The sequence below is a fragment of the Bacillus rossius genome, chromosome 1 (genome assembly GCF_032445375.1).
Source record: "Bacillus rossius redtenbacheri isolate Brsri chromosome 1, Brsri_v3, whole genome shotgun sequence".
NCBI lineage: Eukaryota > Metazoa > Arthropoda > Insecta > Phasmatodea > Bacillidae > Bacillus > Bacillus rossius.
In genome coordinates, this window is record NC_086330.1 from 59,216,487 (window position 1) to 59,239,485 (window position 22,999).

At 38.0% G+C, this 22,999-nt stretch overlaps 1 protein-coding gene across 1 annotated transcript in view; it reads left to right on the forward strand.

The window, feature by feature from the left end:
- LOC134536568 (leukocyte tyrosine kinase receptor) overlaps positions 1 to 22,999 on the forward strand; it is a 311,306-nt gene that overhangs the window by 227,677 nt on the left and 60,630 nt on the right. The window contains exons 9-16 of the mRNA XM_063376323.1: positions 322 to 369; positions 481 to 525; positions 8,024 to 8,183; positions 10,805 to 10,955; positions 13,341 to 13,499; positions 16,112 to 16,268; positions 19,347 to 19,529; positions 21,854 to 22,096. Of these exons, the coding sequence (XP_063232393.1) occupies positions 322 to 369; positions 481 to 525; positions 8,024 to 8,183; positions 10,805 to 10,955; positions 13,341 to 13,499; positions 16,112 to 16,268; positions 19,347 to 19,529; positions 21,854 to 22,096 (1,146 nt within the window). The remainder of the gene's footprint in view (positions 1 to 321; positions 370 to 480; positions 526 to 8,023; positions 8,184 to 10,804; positions 10,956 to 13,340; positions 13,500 to 16,111; positions 16,269 to 19,346; positions 19,530 to 21,853; positions 22,097 to 22,999) is intronic.

The following is a 22,999-nucleotide window of genomic DNA, read 5'->3' on the forward strand; positions in this document are numbered from 1 at the left end:
ATTATATAGAGTTTCACAATTTCAGTGGCTTTGGAGTACATAGGCCTACGAGGAGGATATCCATTATTGTTTGCATGCTAAACATTAATTTTTAGAGCATCTACGTTGGGGATGTCATAGAAGATATTACAAGTTAAATATTGTTTTTATTTGTTAATGTAAATAATTAATATTAAGCTTATAAGTTAAATTTAAAAACATACGATTATCCATAGTGTAAAATAGTATTTTTGGAATTTGGCTAATTTAGTATTTAAATAATAATAGATTAAAAAAATTATCACTAATATTAAAAGCCAAAATATATATATTTTTTTTCAGGTATTCCTGCTGATGTACTGAATGGATATAATTACAGTTTGTATGAGGGTAAGTATTTGTAAAGGGAGGTTGCCATATTAGTTTCAGTTTTTTATTTATTAAAATTAAAATACTGTTATAATGGTTTAGTGTTTATGATTGATGTTTTGTCTGTTGCAGAGCCCCCATTTCAAGAGCCACACAAAGACATGCAGAATAAAACATGTAAGTTTTACCAAATGACGAAAATATCTGGTGAGATACTAAGAAATTTAATTACGTAGGACTAGTTCATCTCCACTAATTCTTGTTATTATGTAAGGTAACTGGCAGGCAGACTTGTGCTGGTTTCTAGAATGTAATTGATTTTAAAATTTTATTAATCTTATAAAACGCCTGAATTTTATGGCGGTAAACTAATAAAGATGTGGCTAAGAAGCTAAAATAAATATAACGTTACGAAAAATTTGCAAATGTATGTCCTACAAAGGATTCTTACCTATAAATCTTAGTATAATGTTTTCGCTTTTCCAAACTGCTTTGCAAAAGTTAGCTGAACTGTCAGTTTGGAGTGATCTATTTTAATTAAGGCATTCATTTCCAGGTTAAAATATTCATACACACGCGTTCTCCAAATTAAAACCCGCATGTAATCTAAAGTTACTTCAATTTATTGATTTTAAAGCCCAAAAAGATAATTATTTCTTTAATTTACTTGTCTGTCAAAATAACGCAAATTATTTAACTTTTGGCTCATGTTTATTAGTAAGTGCAAGGGAAGGTCAGATGGTAGCATACACCTTAGATTTTTTTAAAATGAAAATAACGTATCATGAATAAAAAAAAATGAAAGGTATTTTTCTTTAGACATGCTTGATAACTTAACGAATGAATATGTAATTGGAGTAATAAATGCAGATGTATAACGTTAAATATATCGCTAAACTGTTGTCTTTATGAAAATTTGAAGGTGGTATGAACATATGCTTTTCTCACCAAAAAAATCGTTTAAATTTCATTCCACTGCAATTACTTTTATTTTGTCATGCAGAGGTCACAATTATGAGCCAAAGAATACTTTAAAGATAAGCAAAATTTGCGTGTGCCCTTTATTTGCTCACACTGTAATGAACATAATCTTGGAATTTTCCCCGAAAATTATGCATTCTACTTGTCCATTGTTATCAGTAAATTTTAGTAAATTTTTCACAGTCTTGATTATCTTTATTGAAGGTTTTATTCTTATTTCTAATTTTTTCCCTTTCTTTCTGAACTGCTTTTCATTTTTGGTTTCCAGGCACACTTTCGTTTCTTCCAGTTAGGCTTTGTAAAGAGTGTAGTTCAGAATTTCACTTTGAACTCCTCGTTTATTCGGCTGTTGAATTTTTTACAGGTACCTACTGTTAGGCAAGGTTAAGAGTTGTGTTTGCAAATCTTGGGATATAGGACTGAACACGAACATATTATTTCAGAGAAAATTAAATGCCTTGATGGAATATGTTTTGAAGTTCATGGTTTATCCAGTTGTGAGACAACAGGTGAGATGCAAGCTTATTTGGAACGCAGAGTTTTTTCAATTTAAAGGTTTGAAAGTTCTGAGAAAGTTGGTTGAAAAAAACAGGTCTGCGAATTTTTTGAAAAGTTTTTTTGTTAAATGGTTAATATTTGTATTAATTGTCTTAAAAGTAATAGAAAACGATATTCACATTATATATACCACGTCACATTTATCAGATTTAGATGATATAGCATTTGAATACGAAAAAGAACAAAACAAAAATTTAATAAAATGAATGAGAATCATTTTACAATATTTAATAAAGTTTTATTGAGTTCATAGCTATTAAAATACAACATTAAGGTATACAAGAAGAAAACAATTAATAATAACGTTTTATTTTTGAAAAAAAGCTGCGTTTGTTGGTTTTCGTTTATGATTTTTGATTTCATCTCTGTGTATCATCCAGCAATAGTCCGCCATTACATTAACGTCCCAACGGCCTTTATATCTTCTTTCCATCTCTTTAATGACCTGATGAAACCGTTCACCTTGTTCTTCACTGTAGTCGCCTAGAATTTCTGAGAAACAATCAATGTGAGACTTCAAAAAATTAATTTTAATACTCATATTACACCCTAAATTTTTATAGGCGTTTAACATTTCCTGGACAATATTTTTATACGCAGGATCTTTTGTGTTGCGTAGAAACTTAGATACAACATTTTTAAAGCCATGCCAGGCATTTCGTTTCAAGGTTGTCATCACTTTTTCAAATTCTGTATCCCTAATCTTTCCTGATATCAGGTCCCGTAAATATTCCCTCTTTCAACTTCGCATCAGATAAGCTAGGGAAACGTGAACAACGATACTTGAAAGTATTTCCATCTTTCGGTAATGCCTTTACGAACTGTTTGATCAAACCAAGTTTGATATGAAGTGGTGGAAGCAATATTTTTTCGGGATCCATCAAGCTCGGATTGATGACATTTTTTACTCCAACTTTCAATTCCATTGTAATTTTCCAATCAGTGATTTTCCAATGTAAATTTCTTGCTCTACTGTCCCATTCACAAATATAACAGGGGAATTTTGTGTAGACTTGCTGTTGACCAAGAAGCATTATTATGATTTCAAGTCACCGCAAACTAACCATTTCTGTTCGGTGTATTTTATTTTCTCCAAAACATTTTTCAAGTTTTCGTAAGTTTCTTTAAGATAAACTGAATGAGCTACAGGTATCGATGCAAATTTATTGCCGATATGCAAAAGGACAGCCTTTAAGCTACTTTTTGAAGAATGTATAAAGAGTCGCCATTCTTGTGTATTGTATTCGATATTGAATTTTTGTACTAAACCGCCAATATCACAGCAAAATACTAAATTATACTCATTCTTAAAATACTCCACAAATTCTTGTTCTCTGCTTCGATACCTGTAAAATGTAGTTGCAGCATCTAATAAATTGTTTTCTTTTAGTCGAGAACCGAGAAATTCTGCAGCGTCCTTAGGTAATCTACAAATATTGTACCAAATCATTCATTTCTTGCTGTTTTAAGGTCGAGGGTAATTTGTAGGGTGAAAAATTTCACCACTGCTTTGCATATGATCACTTTGTTCTGAGTTTTGTGATAAAGTCATTTCGAAGCTGCTAGTGTTAGTAGGAACTGGTATGGGTAATTCGGGTCCATGTGGAACTGGCTTTGTTACAGACGAAACATCAGGATACACAATTTTGGCGCGGGTTTTAGAATTATATCCTGTTACATTGGTAAAAAAAAATAACAATCATCTGTATGATTTTTTTTGTTCCCGCCACAACATAGGAATACCGAATGAAAATGATTTTGATTTACCGTAAGTCCATGCCGGCATACTGTATGCGGAACCCACTGTTTCTCTCAGTAACATAACCTAATTCCGAAGTAAGCATAATAAGCATTTTTTTTACAAAGTCTGTTATTTTTAATCTTTGCTTAACTATTGTATATTGTCCGCAAATATAGCAAAATACATTTGGATTGTTTTTGCAACTCCGAGGAGCTATAGTTACAGATTTAATAAAACAGTCTTTTATTACATGTTTTTTTGATGTTTAAACCACTATGATTAGTCATAGACTACATAAAACATTTTCTGATACTTTTTCTCACAGGGGAAAGGCAGGTTAGTAACAATAAACTATAGGATGGTCGGACATAGAGTATATAATAGAAATATAGATCATGGAATAAATTTTGTAAAAAAAAACGAACTTACCGATCTAACGAACTATTATATATGTATCTATATGCAAAAAGAATGTGACGTGATACGTTAAAGCAAAGTTTATATTTGCTAAATACAGACCAACCAACATCTACATGTTTGTGATAAATTTATTTAAAAAAATTTTCATTGCAGACCTGTGAAATCATTCAGTGAAAACGTTTCGATTTAAAGGATAGATCATCTACAGGTGAAATTAGATTGAGAAAGTTTCCATTAGAGCAGAATTTACTAAACCAACAATGTCTTTCAGGACTATTTTTAATCTTTGATACTTTCTTATATGTAAAGAACGTGCCTCATTCTTGAACGGTGTTTTAACAGACACATCATGTGACTGCAAATTGTGGGTCTTTTGGGGTGGTAAGCAGAGCATGTGGATGACTGGAATGTCCATCTAATATCAAAAGTACAATTTTTTCCCCCACAAGAATCCACTTTTTCCACCAAACCTTTCACCCACTTAAATTATTCTTTAGTGATACATTCATTTTGTTGTGCATCAAAAAGACTTTTTTGGTGCATCCTCTGTAAATTCACTGTCTACACTTGGTTCTAAAAAAAATAATGGTAGAATGAACTTATCCCCTCAAGCACATATTGCGAAAGGAACATTTTATTTAGGCTCCCAAGATGTCAGTTTTTCCACCTGTCTCGTCCCATTTACTGGCAGAACTTTCAATTGGTTTATGTGGACACAACACTATTTTTATCATTAACAGCACGGTGGACTAAAATAGTATTTTCACATCAAATCAGATAATTGATCAAAGACCTATACACCAGCATCTTACTGAAACCTGCTGTCCGTGCTGGTAGATTCTACTGTCCTTAGACTCAGATATTGGCGTATATTCATAAAGTCGTAGCAAAAGTCCTTTGTTGCCATCATTTTTGTGTTGTTTAAATAGTGAAAAATTTGGAGCTTCTCTGCAAATTGGTATGCAGGTTAAAAATCCACACTTTTTTAGTGGCTTTAGCTGGCATAAAGAGTTTTTATGTATAGTTCAGATTCTAGTATGTCAGTAAACGTTAGTTGGTATGTTCCACTGTTTTCTGCACAGGACTTCAATACTAAATACCTTCCTTCCTCAAAAACTTTTATTCTATCTTTCAAAGTACTTTTATAGATAGACAATATGTTAATTGCTTCTTGTATTGTAATTCATTTTTTTTAAATTTACCAACAGCTAGTACCATGTCTGCTTATTTTCAATTACCTCTTATCTTATCCACTTCAAGCTGAAAAATAAAATTTAAAACTTCAGTGTTAAATAAGAGGTTAAAACAAAAGATGTCCGATGCCACCACATTGTCCTATACCAGACTATAATGTGTTGTCCAAGAACATTCAAAACACAAGAATTAAAAAAATAACTGATTAAACAGTTTTAAAATAAATGAGATACGTTAAATATATAATTAATACACAACTATAATATTTATATGAACATACTTAATACATATTTATACTTAATTTTTCTCAACTACCTAGTTTGTAAAGTTAAATAGTTGTAGACTCAGAAGTGACAACATGGCATACGAATAGAACCTCGCTCAATGCTACTTTGTTGAGCCACAGACACCCGCGTATACACTCCAATAGAGAAATATTCATGCCTCTTAGTTGAACTTGACATATTTACACACTCGTGGGCTTGTAACAACAATATGGTGTGTGATTTAGTTAAGCAAATAATAATTCGTGACAAATAATTACCCATGTCAAACTAAAGCCTGAAAAGCATTATGCCACCAGAAATATTTATTTACACAGTTAAAACAATACTCACATAAAACTTTAACAATAACTTACTGATTTACACAAGTAATTAAATTAATACATACACGAAGGAACAATATTTTCTTTCAAGTAGGCTAGTGGCACAGCGCACAACAATAAGCTCAAACCCCGTTGTGTTGCCCTCTGCCTAAAGACTCCCTAACGTCGGGGAGGCATCAGGCGCAGGCGGGTCCCTACTGCCGTGACCCGCCTATCCCTGCAGCATGGCGGGGTTCAACCTGAGCCGCACGCCGCCACGTGGAGCCCGCTCAAGGCTGCTTCAGCAATTACCGACCGCGCCAACGGCCCCGGAGTGGGGATAGTGCGAATTCCATCCCCAAGAAACAACCGCGCACATGATAGTGCGCAAGTGCGCTAGAGTGCAAGTGTATGAAGGCGAAAGAACGCGAGAGCGCAAGAGCACAAGAATGCAAGAGCGCAATAACGCAAGAGAGCAAAAGCGCAAGAGCGCAATAGCACAACAGCACAAAAGAGCAAGAGCGCAAGTATGCTGCACCATTTATACCTTTCCCTGCCGTCGCCTCTATCAGTTCTCCCACCATGTATCTCTCCCGGTTCCCACTCCACGTACCTAACAATTATCATCCTCTTCAGGTTCCCCCACCACATACGTAGTTAGTTTCCCTCATACGATAGGAATTTTCGTAATGATCGAAAATTGTTACCCCCTCAGCAAAGAAGTTTCCTTTCAAAAACATTCTAAACACTAAATATTCTTTGATTCTTGTTTCTGATAAAAACAAAATTTATACCAGGTGAAACACATTTAAAAAAATATTTTCTGAACATATTTTCTACAAATTGGACCCTGTCCACCACATACGTAGCTAGTTCCCCTAATGCGATGGGAATTTTCGTAATGATTGAAAATTGTTACCCCCTCAGCAAAGAAGTTTCCCTTCAAAAACATTGTAGACACTAAATATTCTTTTATACTTGTTTCTGATAAAAACAAAATTTATACCAGGTGAAACACGTTTAAAAATTTTTCTGACTATATTTTCTACAAATGGGACCCTGTGAAGTAGCGTTAACTTTGATAGGATGAGAGAAAGTGTCTCATTACAAAAGGTAACTATTTAAAGGAAATATTTCACCTTTCCTGTCTCCTATCAGCTTGGATATTGATTGAGGTGTACAGGAATGATACAGTGCTCGGTCATAATTGTAAATCTGATCTTCGATCGGGTGATAAAAAACAGAGTTTTTTTCCCCCGGTACCAAGATCAATTGCCGATTACAATCGTGGATTGTTTTCCAGATCTTTGAATTGCCTTGCTTATATATCATGTCCACAAAGACATGATTCGAAGCCAGTGTATCACTTCCTCAAATCGCAGCAATTGGCATAGAACGAACCCACATGACTTTCCAAAGATTTCATGGTGAGTTGTCTTGGCAATGCAGAGGTTTCAACCCAAGATAACAATTCCGCTCCAGATGCGCATGACATGCGGATTGCCCGCTACTAGAATGATTCAGAAGGATCAAAATAAAACGTGCTCAATCTTATTTCACTCTCAAAGCCTGACTAGTACTTAAAATCCTCTTCTTTCTCCACCTAAATGAATCAAGGCCACCCCTTTAGTGGGGCTGCGGCTGAACACCGAACATCGTTTGACCGAAAGGCGTCTGGTCTGATCGACCCATCAACTTACTCCGAAGTGGTCAAACAATATGGAATGCAGTGCAGAAAGTTTTTTAAAGTCTCCCTTGGCTAACCTGTCGGAATGTAGAGTGAAGTGACGCAAAAAATTGTGAGCGAATGTTTCATTACTCGCCAGTGATGTGTGAACACCGGTAACGAGAGAACCTCATGTTGTTCACGATGCAAATAAACTAATAATACTAGTATTTTATGTAATTATCAGTTTATTTCCGAGGCTCAGCATTATTGTTAAAAAATTATACGTTAAATTTTGTGTCCAATTTTCGTAGTATAGGTTTATCTGCAAAATAAACAATATGAGAACACATGAATTTAACTCGTTATCGAGGTTAGATGTTTCTGCTACTGAAAACTCGCAAACATTTTTTCCCCCAGTGATAGCCAGTGGAAACCAGCAATGACGCATGTCGAAGGGATTGTTTGTGAGCCATTGCGCGTGTGCTGGGGAACCGATAATACGCGCGCGCGCGTGTGTGTGCCGCAGTTTACGTGCTGACGACATGCGGCGCGGAGGGCCGCGAGGGACCCACCAAGGAGGACTGCAGCCTGGCCTACAACAACACCAGCACCAAGGTCGCCGTGCTCGACTCGTCCCCCCCGCTGGGCGTCCAGCGGTGGCTGGTACCCGAGACCGGATACTACACGTCAGTACCGCGCCCCTTTCTCACTCTCTTTGACCCGCACGTGGTCGGGACCCGGGGCGAGGAACTGTAGACCTCATTTATGAAGTAGTTTTGGACCCACCCGCTAGATAGCGGCTTTCATAACATAATACTAACATATCTTCATTGATTGATTGTGAGAAGTAATGCATAAGCTGTTACCAGGCAAACAGATCAGTGAAAATTAATTCACTTTATTTTGGTAGTCACATATTTTGTGGTGTGGCATACCAGAAATTTTTGCATCCCCTACTAATTAATTTATAACATGATTTTTTTTATTACAAAAAAGTATAATTTGTTTTTTTCGCACACCTTAAATCTATTTTACTAAGCAATTAGTCGTCAAGTAGTTAAAGTAACATTATAAACGTAATAATTTGGATTAGAACCTCCCGACCGAGTTATTTTTTTTACCAGTATCTGTGGGCCCACCCAACAGATAGCGTAACATGTCGCGCAAAACATGGTTTTAGTTTTCACTGTAAGAGTAACTTTTATATCTCCCTCCTTGTTCTATGGATTTCGAAAAAATTTAAATTTATGTGCATAATTGAGATTTAAAGGAACAGGACAAGAGAGGCTGTAGAAATATTTAAACACCCATACAACGCAAAATACAAAATATAGCTGTAACAAGAGTAAAATATGGGCATTAATAATGGTATAGCAAAAATTCAACACTAGCAGAAACGAGGAGAAAAACCAAACAGGGTTTAACTATAATTGGCCAACAACAACAGACAATTAAATAATGCCATACTTGATTGGTTGATACAGTAGCCAATTGCAGGAGAGCGTTCCTCCGATTGGCTTGCACTAGAGCCAATAGGATAAGACCTCTCGTGATTGTTTGTCCGCACCACAGTGACACTGCTAAATCTATAAACCTATGATATATATATTTTCAGTTAAACTGAGGTTTGACAACATGTACATATTTCACCTCAGTAACATTTGGTTGGATCTAAGTTTAATTTGTACGCGGGTGTACGTTTGCCTACTGTAATATTTTTCATGCCGGAAATTGGAATACAACGTTAAAGACACATTAGCCCAGTGGTATTTTATTTACTTGCAAGTTAATATCTAACTATTATATTAAATTTTGGCTACACAGTACTGCACCTACAAATTAACTCACGTCAAATACCAAAACTATGTCAAAAAATTTGTTGCCAACAATAAATCAACAATATTAGAGTTTTAAAAATCTCCAATCGCTGTATATCTTGCCGCAATAGAATCCAATGGTAGAAAATTGTATTAGGAAAGTTCTAATGGGCCAGTGCTATGTTAATATTTTCTAAACCTACAATGTAGTTAATGTTTACAGCAAAATGTCAGCCTTTGGGCAGCCTTTGCTTTGATAATATTTAATTTAATAACTGTTATACCTCCAAGGTCCTCCTCGGGCATTATTACGATTCACACATAGTCTTCTACTATTGCATGTAACAGTCTCCCATGCAGAAATACGTGAAGGTACAATCCACGAGGCGCGTTGCTTTTTTCATGGTCTGCCGTAGACAAACTGAATTATGATTTCATTACCCTACGGACCTCTCAATTTAATGATACTTTGGCAGTTTACAGGATCTTTAACATTCTACGGCCAGACCACAACTCAAAACTATCGGTTCTTCTGCGTCCTTCTGTTTTCAGCATCTACAACTTGCATACCCAAGGGAATAGTCTCAAAATAAATGGTTAAAATTAGCTTATTTTTTTTAATATCCTGGTAAAATATTGCTTTCCGTAAAGCGATACATACTTTGATTTCTCGAGCAGTTTTCGGATCGCGTGGTTTCTTCTGATGCTCTGCACGCCGTTATGTGTACCCGGGTAGGCGGGGGCCTCAAAAGACCCGGTTTTGCCAAACGGGCTTTACATAGCTCCAGGTATCGACGCACCATTTGCAAAACCGCTCGAGGTTTTTCTGAAGTGTCTGATTACGAATGCCAAGTAAGAAACACTGCGCTCGGCTATAGAAGTTTCGTTTCATTGCTTCGTCTTTGAAATGTATTTTTTCTTTTGGACAGTGGTAAATGCCATTGGCGTAGCTGTGTTCATAATGTTGGGGGGGACAAATCATGATTTTGATGTCATGTTAACCCATTCCGCTCTTACTAAGACGGGGGGTCCGGGGGTCCTCCACCGGAAAATTTTTATTTTAAAAGTGCAAAATAGCGCTTTTCAAGCAGTTTTTGTATCCAACCATTGGATACATCGATGTTAAAATTATTATTGTTTCCTTAAGATAAAATTTGAGAGTGAAGAAATTACAAATAAAGTTGGGCAGAATAATATTATAAAATACAAATATCACGGTCTAGAAAGTTGGGGGGGGGGGGGGGGCAGTCCCCTAGACCCAAAAAGGTCAGGGGGACACGTCCCCCCTGTCCCCCCCGGTTCATACGCCCTTGGTAAATGCTCTGTAAGCTCCCACCGGTATACCGGACGGTGCTCACAGAGGGCCCGTGATCCGACCGAGGTCCGACCCAGGGCTCGCTCGCAAGAGCAAGAACTGACAGTTGGGACTGGTATAGTGTGTGTGTGAGGTGTTGAGAGACCCTGAGGCGAGGTGCTGGGCCGTGTCGCAGGATCGTGGCGAAGGGCGCCGGCGGGGGAAAGGGCTCCAACGACGACCACGAGACGAGTCGCGGGGCGGTGGTGCGCGCGGTGGTGCACTTCGAGAAGGGCCAGGAGCTGTTCGCGCTGGTGGGGCAGCGCGGCTCCGACGCCTGCAAGAAGGTTGGTCAAACACGAGTCCCGACCTGTTGCAAACCATCCTTAGAAAGCCATTTCCCAACATATAGTTTGACTTGATGTAGGCTTTTGGACATGCCATTGCTTAGCACATGTATGTCTGTAGAAGAAAACTACAAAAAAAAAACACAAATGACAAAAAACACAAATTAAGCAATTTTTTTCCTGTTGTCAGGATTTAACGCCACACAATACTCCACAACAGGAATATGGTCAACAAACAAAGAAAAACAAAGAAAAATGGACTAACAGAACTAAAAAAAAAACCACAAATGATGACAGCTGTCATCAAAGTTCTTTGTTTTTCTTTGTTTGTTGACAGCTGTCATCATTTGTTGTTTTTTTAGTTCTGTTAGTCCATTTTTCTTTGTTTTTCTTTGTTTGTTGACCATATTCCTGTTGTGAAGTATTGTGTGGCGTTAAATCCTGACAACAGAAAAAAAATTGCTTAATTTGTGTTTTTTGTCATTTGTGTTTTTTTGTAGTTTTCTTCTACAGACATACATGTGCTAAGCAATGGCGTATGTCCAAAAGCCTACATCAAGTCATGCACTCCCATTGCACAAATCTTTCAAAGATAATAAGATATAGTTTGTAATACTATAAGAAAGATATTATAAATTTGCACAACACATGGCGCATGCATGATTTTATAGTTCAACCGATGTTCATTCAATCACATTGTTTTCAAACCTTGGGAACGATAATCGAATATTCAATAATTTTGACTCATTTGGTTTCACCTTGCTTATTAATGAGCGCAGTTTATGCTGTAAATCTATTCATGAATTGGTTTACAAACAACGTTAACTACTGGAGGTACTGGGACAACACAAAGCACAAACGCCCGGGTAAGAATCCGAACCCAGTGTTACTGCGAAACGCTATTTTGTAGTGACACAGTTGTTTTCATGTAAATGTTCAAATGTTCAATTTTAATTTACATGAATATTTATGATGCATTTACGAAAAAAAATTACAGTGTGTGCATTCAAACGGAGAAGCACTCTCTATTTCCAATGCACGATGTTTGTCATTAGTGCTACCAGTGTTTCGGTGTGGTCTGTTTGCCAAGAGTACACTATTAATAAAAAAATGTTTAGTACACAAATTTTTAATGTAATGAATATTTTTTTAAAAACGTATCTGAAACATTGTATTTTTAAAGTTAAATTTAGAATGAGTATTTTGGAAATACTTTTTCCTGCTTTATTTCATCAAGAGAATCAGCCGATAATATTCATTATTCATTTCTAAAAAGTGGAATTCGAAGGACGCCATATCGTTTTCAACTATTTTTAAAAAAGAAAAATAAATAATATTATTTAAAATTTTTAATTTACCCCTTTCCACCTGTTCACCTCCATACATTGGTTGCGTGAGTGGTGTCGCAGCATCCGGGATGTTTCAAACACCGTAACTCATCCGGAGCGAGACTGTCCGAGGTTGAATCCTCGCTGGGCGGTGTTTGTCGGGATACACTCACAGGTGCACACACAGGTGTCCACAGCTGCCCACAGAAACGATTCTGACTCTACCTGGCCGCACCGGGGCCTTATCGGACCTCCTGGTCTCTTGAGTCCTTCCAACTGGATCATGATGATGCTGATTGGATATTGATTGGACAGTTACTCCGCCGTGAGCTAAACTGACGCTAAACTGTTAAAAATGTTCACCTTAAATTTACGAAAAAAAAACTGGTTGCAAATTATATCCAGAGATCTTAGTTAATAAACCGATACCTTCGCAAATCTGTGGGTACAAAGTTTACTTGCTTTGAAGATGAATCCAATGTAAGAGTTACCTTGACATATCAGTAGGGACCGAAAAAATTCGCGGGTTCAATGACCTCTAGGATGAACTCCATAGTTCTACGTACACTCGGTCAAATGCCACCCACTCATTTGGCTGCTGTCTTGTGAGACGACCCATCGTAGCAGCCTGTGATTCGATAAAGCTTTGGTCAGGTGTTTCTCATTGGCCCAGAGTCATCCAGGTGAGTTGTGAGCCAATAGCAGAGGCGGCACTGAGGTATAACTATTTTTGTATTTTAGCCTATCGCGAAAAGAATTCGTGAATTTTTCCGGTCTATACATATCAGCAAAACTTCATGACTCCTGCAAAAATCATGATTTTTTTTTCCACCCACGTGTTCGGGTTTACATAATTTGAAAGTTTAGTTACGGAGTTGTTCCTACGGAGACGCGGTTGCACGAAATAACGAAGAAGTATTCGTTCATCTGAGGCGGATTCTTCGTTTGAAAAAGTCCGTAAATTTCGAAGTGAACCTCCGGCAGTGGAGGAGTGTCTTGATTGTCAGTCTGTTTGAGGAGCACGCTACTGGGAATGTGTGTGTGTGTGTTGCTGCAGCACATATCGAGCAACCACGCGTCCTCGTGCAAGGTGCAGCCGGTGACGCTGGCGACGCTGGCGCCCACGCCCCGCCTCACGAGCGCCGTGCACAAGCTGCACCTGCTCGACATCCGCAACGGCGGCGGCGGCGGCGGCGGCGCCACCACGCTCTTCCTGGTAGCCGCGCTCTTCTCCCGGACAACTTCCCACCTCCCGTCGTCGGGATCTTCGTCACTTTCACGGGACACTTGGGTTAACTTACCCTCTGACATGAATCCCAAAAAGAATACTCCCCAATGTAATAGCACAAACGTTTGAAAACTGGTTAAGTCTACCTACTGGCTAAGTTTACCTTTTTTTGTGACGAAATACACAAGGGGATTGTCGACTGCGAAGATTCAGTTATTTTAAATGTCCGTAAATTTACTAATTTCTGACAGTGTGGAAGACGGCCGATCGAAGCTGGATGCCGCGCTTCCAAGCGAATATCGCACAAATATATACAGTCAGACCTTAATAATACAGAACTAATGGGACCATAATTTTTTTTCACTATGCAATAACGAGGTCGTTATAAACCAAAAAATCACAAATAAATCTGAAAACATTTTTTATCATTCAGAAAATGCATAACACACTTAAAAAATATTTTTTTTTTCCAAGAAAACTTGCACACAATTTTATACAGCCAAAAAAATTTTTTATGGACTGTAAAATAAAATTTGATGATGGCGAAACCTGTGAATGAAATTATATTTTTTACTGCACTATACTATTTAAATAAAATTAAGATATGTAGAATAATAAAGCAAATGTTAAGTAACTTCATATAAAAAGACGCACCATCATTTCGGGAGAATGTGTGGTTTCGAAACTTTTTCCCGACCTGCACAAAACCAAACAATGGCATCAGTATTATTTTAGTTGATAATTCATAATGGTTATTCACATAATTATGGGATATTTGTATTTACCATCCTTTACTACACATAATTATTTTCCCTGGCTACAAAACACTTTGTATTATATGATTACCATACTTTTGCATGAAACAATTTACTTAGCACTATAACTGCTATGTAATTTGTATGGACTGTGTTAATAGTTTTTATTTATGAGAGTTTTGCATTAACAGAGATTTTATTAGTGAGGGTTTACTGTAATTGCAATAATTTTTCAAACTGAATAGTTTTTACTAAAGCTCTGAACAAATACAGGATGAGTTTGAAGTATACCGACAAACTTTGGCTGCAAGTTCATCACGACAAAATAAGTTGAAAACCTCCATACGGCTTATAGTACTTAGACATATAGTAATTCCCAATATGTCTTTTAATTAGGGCATTGTAAATAATAGAGAAAGTGTTTGAGATAGAACACTGGGCGTCTGGCCAGTTGAATACAATTCTACAACCAAAAGGAAATTTGGCCGCTGTAGCAAAATTATTTCGTTGAAATAATTAAGGTTACACGTCACAAAAATATTGGAAAATAAAGAAGGTACCCCAAATTATTTTAATGAAATAATATTGTTACAGATATAGGATTAGTAGCGGTTGTGGAACATTATTAATATAAAAATTACAAAGACGCCAAGTGTACTATCCAAATAATTTATTATTTACAATAAAAATGTTCACCTCCGAATTCAAAGACGTATACTAGCTTTGGGAAGCACTTTAAGGCAACAAGTCGTATATATTTGTTCAACTTAAATTGTCGTGATAAACATTCAGCCGAAGATTGTCGGCCGAATTCACACTCATTATGTATGGTTGTAAATAAACATGTTTGCTGTGCTCCGAATTTTAAAGTTGTGTATCCATTACCGAAGCAGCCTTATTCAAAGGATACTTTAAATTAAAGTTTGCATTCAGTAAGAAACTAGCTGTGATATTCTATCGACGTTTACACAACCCGGTGTGTCAACAAAGAAATACTTTTTTCAGCAGTAATTAGTTTGGGCTTTCATATTTTTCACGCATTTTTCATTTTTTACGGGTTCAATTTAATCATTTCAATGTAAAAGTTAAACAATAAAACTATGTTTCGTTACAGTAGCGCCACAAAGTCCTTTAAGGTGACAAGGATGCATAAAAGGACTAGAGCATCACGTCTTTTCACAAAAAGCTGCATCAGCGATTATATAAGGATCCTAGCAACTATTCGGAAAGTGGAAAAAATTGACGGACATTCTTGAACAGGCATATTTCAAGGATACTGAGGTTAAAAGTTTCTTTGAAGCAGGCGTTGCTCTCAGCCTATCTTATACAAATCATTAAAATCATTAGTACTTTTGTATAAAATAAAAATATTATAGGTTAAAAAAATACCTGTTTATTTTCATTGTTGTGTTCGTATGTCGTCTGTATGCATCTACTGTTCTTGTCGAAACTGTTTCGTTTCTGTGTTCGTGTGTGCTGTTAATTTTTCATTACTAAATTCCTTCTACGTATTTCTTGTGCTGTCCGATATTTAAAGTTTGGAATTGTTCGTTGTGTGGTCCCATAATACCTGTTTAGTTCCATCGTTGGATCCATCTGTTGGACACCAGCTGATTTAGGCTTGTTCTTTGTATGTTTATGTTTCAAATTTTTTTTTCCCCATGACGCACAGTGCAACATTGCGACGGCATTGTTCCAAAAAAATTGTAATAAACCGAAATTTCCCGCTGCATGAATTATTTGAAGAACGCGAAGGCAAAATGTAAAAAAAAAATAAAAAAGGTTTGATCATTTGTGCTCGTACGACGCGCTGTCACTGACCGGTGGCGGCTCGTCTGTGTGCAGGTGAACAAGGACCGGCAGCCGATCCCGCTGCTGGTGGCGGCCGGGGGCGGGGGCCTGGGACACCACACGCTGCCCAACAAGCAGCTGCAGCACGCCCACGGCGAGAACAGCGACGCGCTGCCCGTCACCGGCATGGAGTACGGCCTCAACGCGGCGGGCAAGTCCAATTTAGTCCGCTCTCCCCGAGTGCCGAAGTTCATTTCGGTTTTTGTGGTGGAACTTCCTTACGCCAGTTACGCCAGGGCCGCTGAGAAATGTCCAAAACTCAGTGGCAAAATACGTGGGCCATGTTAAAGGCCCCTCCCTCCTTCCACCCAAACACGCGATCAGTCCAGCTCACAGTCTGGACTGCTAAATCCGATCTGACAGTTTAGATTTAACTTACGCCTCCCCTTCATTGTAGAATATGGAAGAAACTTTGTATGATTAAATTGCAGTTGCACTTTTATTTAGAATAAAGGGGAAAAAAAAGATATAGGAAAGAAATCAAAAAGTACAAGCACTGATGTCTGCCACGGCACTCAGTTGATGGACTGATGGACTGATTTTTTGGGACTAATGATTCGGACTGAGTTCTATCGAGTCTACAGTCCTATTTGATGGAAAGCCGCCAGTTCGTATGTCCATCAGTTCCGATTAATCAGTCCACCATCCTTGCTCACACACGACGATAGTTCCGATTCTTTAAATTCCGACTGGTAAATCCAAACTGACAGTTCGGACTGATCGTGTGTGTGAGTCTTTAAAGTAAGTAAAGATTTTTTTATGTGACGAGCTGTGCAGTTCCCCCCTCTCTTTTATTTCAAGAAAGAACCTTCCCATTGTTTCGCGCCAGTCTGACGCTAACAGCGTGTGACAAAACTAAAGATCCCGCCACGTGCGAGGTTCGTCGTGTTATGCGCTTTTTGAATGCAAAAGAATTCCGCCCTTTCGAATTATACAAACAGATAACCGAAATTCGTGGTAATGTGATGAACGAAACTTCAGTTCAAAATGGTGCATCATTTTTAATGGTGGGCGAACGAATATTCATTATGAGGACGCTCGGCCGATCTTCAGTTGTTAATGACGAATTCAAATCAAGGATTCGGGAAAACTGAGTAAATACGTTAATGATAAGTTCAACAACTTGGCGGTAACTTAGTATGCAGATGGCATAGAAAAGCTGGTGATACGCTTTGACAAGTGTTTAAATTTGTATGCTGAATACGTAGCTAAGGTATCCTTTGTATTGCAACATATATGTTTTCTTTCATTATCTTAAATAAAAATATCCAGAGAAACAAAAATGCTTTTTTTTTTAGAACACTCTCATAATTTGGTCGGGCCTCTTCCGCATTACTTAATGTACAATTTGTAAAACCCCATTATTGGAAAAAAAAAAAACGAAGGCCGGTATTCCAAGACGCAAAAATAAGGGTTAAGGTGTTGAATATGCTACACCTGTGTCCTAACCGTATCCCTGGTGCATGATAGGACACGGCCGGTATCTTATTGTTAGGGAACGGATTTTGGTGTATTATCCGTTGCTGATATGTATCCCAAATTCTGCGCATGCGTAGAGATAACTTTTACGTTGAATTATTACAGATTGCGGACCCGCGCCTGGCGCCATTAGCTCGTCTATAGTCATTTTTGTGATAATATGGGGAATTACCAAGCAGTTTAGTGTTCCAGATGGACTTTTATAATAGCGAATCTATCCTGAAATATATTTTTCACACTTTAATGGCCATAACAAGAAATAATCGCAACTTAAAACTTGTTAAGAAATATAGAAAAACTGTTCTATTTTATGCAGTCGTGTTGCTATCTCTAGTATTTCTGCCATAACAATTGTATTGATAGCTGCGAAACGTCCGCTATAATGCGTTGATACCAGTTTTGAGCCTTGAGCAGTGCACCGTTTATTAAAACTGTTGCTGATTTGTTTCCTCACTGGGGATCAGATTGGATACGTTCGATATGTCTGCAGCTGTCTCACTGGGGTCCACACACAGTTGTGTAGATTCTCGGAAACAAATTCAATTATCTTAGAATTATAACTGTCTTATGCAAGAGCCACATGCTCTCTGGATTCTCTGAGGGGTCCCAGAGACGAGGTAGACTTGTTTAAGCACATTGTGATACTCATGGGATAGTTTTTCCCTTGAGTCAACCATAGGTTAGCCTAATTAGGTTAAGCAGGGGAGGGGGTGGCAATGATTATGGGATGGGTTGCCTCAGCTTCAAGCTGTAGCTCCTCCTCAAACACCTCCAAGTCGCGATGAAGTGGCGTATCCATTGCCCCAAGGCTCTTGGGAGCTCGTGTCGGTGGTGTCCCAGCTCTAACCGGAGGAGTTTACATCAGATCAGGCACGTTAAACAATTATGCAGCCATTCGCTCAGTGACTGTCGTAAGCTATAACACGTGCAAAGCCAAAAAACACAACTTAAAGAATAATTACATTATAAAATTGTAACTTATAAACACATAACTTACACCGTCTTTAACTCAGAAACACGTAGCTCAGAAGCACAGAACATAGGAAAACACATCAAACTACATAACTTTAGACATAATAACGTAGAAACACACAACTTAGAAAATGTATAACGTATAAAGTTCTAACTTCTGTGTTTATACGTTATAAGCTTCTATGTTATCAGTTTCTAAGTTGGGCTTTTCTAAGTTGTATTTCCAAGTTACGTCATCCTGGGTGTGTGTTTCTATGGTATGAGCGGTCTCAGTTGTGTGTTTCTATGGTATGAGTGATCTCAGTTGTATGTTTCTATTTTATTGGTGGTCTCAATTGCGCGTTTCTATGCTACGGGTGGTAACTGTTGTGTGTTTATAAGTTACGTACTTCTAAGTTGTAAGTTTTTTTAAGTTATGTGCTTCTGAGTTGTGTGTTTCTAAGTTACGTGCTCTTGAATTGTGTGTTTCTATGGTATGGGTTGTCTTAATTTTGTGTTTCCATGGTATGGGTGGTATCAGTTATGTGTTTCCATGGCATGGGTGGTCTCAGTTGTGTGTTTCCATGGTATGGGTGGTCTCAGTGGTGTGTTTCCATGGTATGGGTTGTGTTAGTTGTGTGTTTCCATGGTATGGGTGGTCTCAGTGGTGTGTTTCTATGGTATGGGTGGTCTCAGTGGTGTGTTTCTATGGTATGGGTGGTCTCAGTGGTGTGTTCCTGAGTGACGGCAGCCCTGGTTCTCGCTGGGGTCTGGAGCCGGGTGGTGCTCGTGTCCGCAGGAGCCGGCGGCGGCTGGCAGGCCAACGAGGCGCTGCCCCCCAGGAACATCACCGGCGAGGCGCTGCTGCAGGGCGCCCGGGGCGGCAAGGCCTGCTACGACACCGACATCGGCGCCGGCAACGGCGGCTTCGGCGGCGGCGGCGGCGGCTGCGTGGCGGGCGGCGGGGGCGGCGGCTTCGCAGGTCGGTCCCTCCCTCCGGTGGGACCTCCTGTGTCTCTTGTTCTCCGGGGGTAGTTGTGTCAGTGGGGCGGTATGACGAGTGCGACCAGTGCTGGTACTTCCAGTGCGGTTTCTCCCCCAAGTACAAGGCTTTCAACTGGCGCGCAATCATCTGGCCATCTGTGTTATCTGAGTGGTAACCATACCATTACATGGAGGAGAAATGATGACAAAGGTGTAATGCAAGTCCCGTGTGTGCTTTTATGAATCTGTACCGGATGTGTCATGCCGAAATGAAACTAAAAATCACTAGTTCTATACATTTTCACCCTTCTAAATATACAGTTCAAAAACAGAATACGGAATCATAACTAATCATAAGTCATAAGTGTGTTATTAAATGATTTTCGTTAAATGATCCAATCTTGACATAAAGTCGCTTGAATTTTCTGAAGCTCTATACATAGTTATGTGTGCCTGGATTGGTGGGGACTCAAATTCCCTAAAAGTGCACCAAGAAACAGCTTTCTTTGTCACAACAAAGCCTTTGTTTGAACCTCTTGTGGTTACTGGAAAAAAAGGTGGTAGCCAGTAGAACAATTGAAAATATTTTGCTGTCAACAATATTAAAAAATTGTGCTTGACCGAATATTTTCATGTCTGGAATGACATGACACAATGACACTTTGCACGTCATGACTTTTACTGGTCATACAAGCCGTTCTCTTTGCCTTGGTTATAAGAAACCATTAGACTTAAGAAATTTTATGTAACCAAATTATTTATGTAACCACAATATATTAGCTTCTACTTAGTTATATTCTGAATTTTAGGGCATTGCATTCCGTGAATTGCTACAGATTGTAACTTTGAGTGCTTGTGCTAATTTATAAGTGATTATAACTGGATAATCAGTGATTTTCACATATTTTTGTCAGTGAATCTCGCACTTATCGAAATAGATCTAAAGTTAAATGACTGACTGATCAGTCAATGAAAACTTATAAGAAGAATTTTCAGCTACTGTGATCTCACTGATTTAATTAAAATAAAGAATGTAGATTTTATTTTGTTACAAATAAATTTTTTGCTTGGTATGTATATTTGCAGCAAAATTTTTTCTTTTTCATTAAAATATTACAACAACTTACCTAATGATGAAGTTAGAGTCTATTGCTTTAAACAGTGTGATACATGTCTAATTATTGTAATCTGAAGAAAAAATTAATTTTCTAAAAACACACATATAAAAGAAAATTTTACCAGCAATAGTCATACTGTCATTGATTACGTATTTAATTTATTTGTTTTGAACAAAAAAATGTTTTTTTTTTATCTTTGACTTTAAGAAAATGGTTTTACAGTTTCGTACATGTGTAGGATCCGTGGCATTGTAGAAATACATGGAAATAAACGTTATGGTTTACTTAACACTTGTTATAACTCTTATAGTTTTTAAATTGAAATTAATTATATAAACATATTACTGATAAACCTTTGTAATATGACACAAATACATATTTTTTAACCCAATATCATGTAAATGTAACAACCAACAAAAACGTCCCTTTCGGCACAGCCATCTGTTGAAAGTAGATTCTGAGATTCTTATTTCTTTATGAGGATTCAGAAAAAAATTTGAAACATTCTAGAAACTTTTCAGTACATTTACTAAACTTAATGATCAACACATCCTGTATGTTTGACAACATTATAAAAATACTGATCAAACTTTTTTTTTGCGTATTGTATGCAGCAAACATGTTTCGAATTCTTTATATTCAACACATCCAGTATTTTATAACCAACTGCAGTTATACAACCCAGATGAAACAAATAACATGTTGATGAAAACTTTTGAAAATCAAATAGAAAACCTGTTCGTAATAATTTGTTATTACTGGAGCTTATTGATTACAATTGTCAATGACAAGGTTTTGTGCCTTTGCGAAATGAGACCCAAGTGAAGGTTCTCGTACACCGTTGAAAAAGGCCCCACCGTTGATTTACGAAGAACGCTGATTACAAATTATCCAAGGATCTTCGTAAATTTACGCCTTTCTTGGTAACATGAATCAAAATAAATATGCTTGGTGCATTAACAATAAATTTAAAAAAACTGATGAAATCTTCAGTAATAACACTCTTTTTTGGTCCATGCGTGTGTTTAACTTTGTTTAGAAAGAAACATACAACTCGGATATCAAATTACGGCGTAGTTTCTAAGAAGGTTCAGTTATTTGATATTACGATGAACTTTTCGTTTGAACATGCTGTGTTCTTTGTTGGAAAGTCCGCGAATTGAGTGTAGTTTGTGAGAGTGTTGAAGAAGGTGGGTCGCTGCAGGCGGGTCGGCGTGGAACGACTCGTTCAACAGCGGCGAGGGCGGGTACTCGTTCTTCGGCGGCGCGGCGCTGATGACGGAGGTGCTGAGTCGCCCGCACAGCGGCGCCGGCTCCGTGCACGTCGTGCCGTCCGTGTACCAGGGCTGCGGCTGCGACTTCGACTGCGTGGCCCTGGACGAGTACCGCCACGAGGTCAAGTGCCTGTGTCCGCTCGGCTGGCGGCTGGGGTTCGACAACACCAGCTGTGAGTGGTCCCCACTACCCAAACAAGTAGTTGTGACGCCAGTTGTTAGTATCCCCCAGCTTCGGTGAATACAGCACCAGTTGTTAGTAGCCCCCTTCCTCCCAGCTTCGGTGAATACAACACCAGTTGTTAGTAGCCCCCCCCCCTTCCCAGCTTCGGTGAATGTAACACCAGTTGTTAGTGGCCCTATTCTTCGGTATGTATGACTAGCTGCAGTACCCAGCGTTGCCCGGGCTGAACACAGGGTGAAGGGGAACTGTTTAGAGATCAGATGTAGTTAGTAATTGTCTTCTTAATTTGAATGTCAAGTGTGCAAAATAATTTATATCACTTTCAGATCCCGACAGACGTTGTTCTGCCAGTTTATAGTTATTTACCTGGTCTGTATGTAATCTAGACTCTATAAAGCAATGTAGAAAAAAAACTGAAAAATAAGGGATTACTAATATTGAAAAGATTCCATTATCTAGTTAATGCTCGACATGCATTGCAATGCCTCATTCAGTTTTGTTTTGTAATATGTTTGAAGTAGTTACACATATACAAATAAACTATCCATTTCTCTAAATATATATTTATCTCTATCTACATCTATAGTCATATATATCTATGTATCTCTCTATCTGTATTTATCTTTTTATATCTACATATATACCTCACACTATCTCTATGTATTCTATATGAGGGTACTGATTGCTTCGTTGTTAATATCACACGGGTGTTTTTTACTTGTATGGGAAAATTAAGAATGATAAGGCATCTAGTGCGTGGCAACAATGTTTATAGGCAATAGGAAATTAACTTCTAGCGCCTGCGGTTTTGTCAACACACACTTCGTACGTGTACTGCATGTTGTATCTAACCCCCTCCAACGCATTTGATTCTAAGTTGGACTTTTAGTAA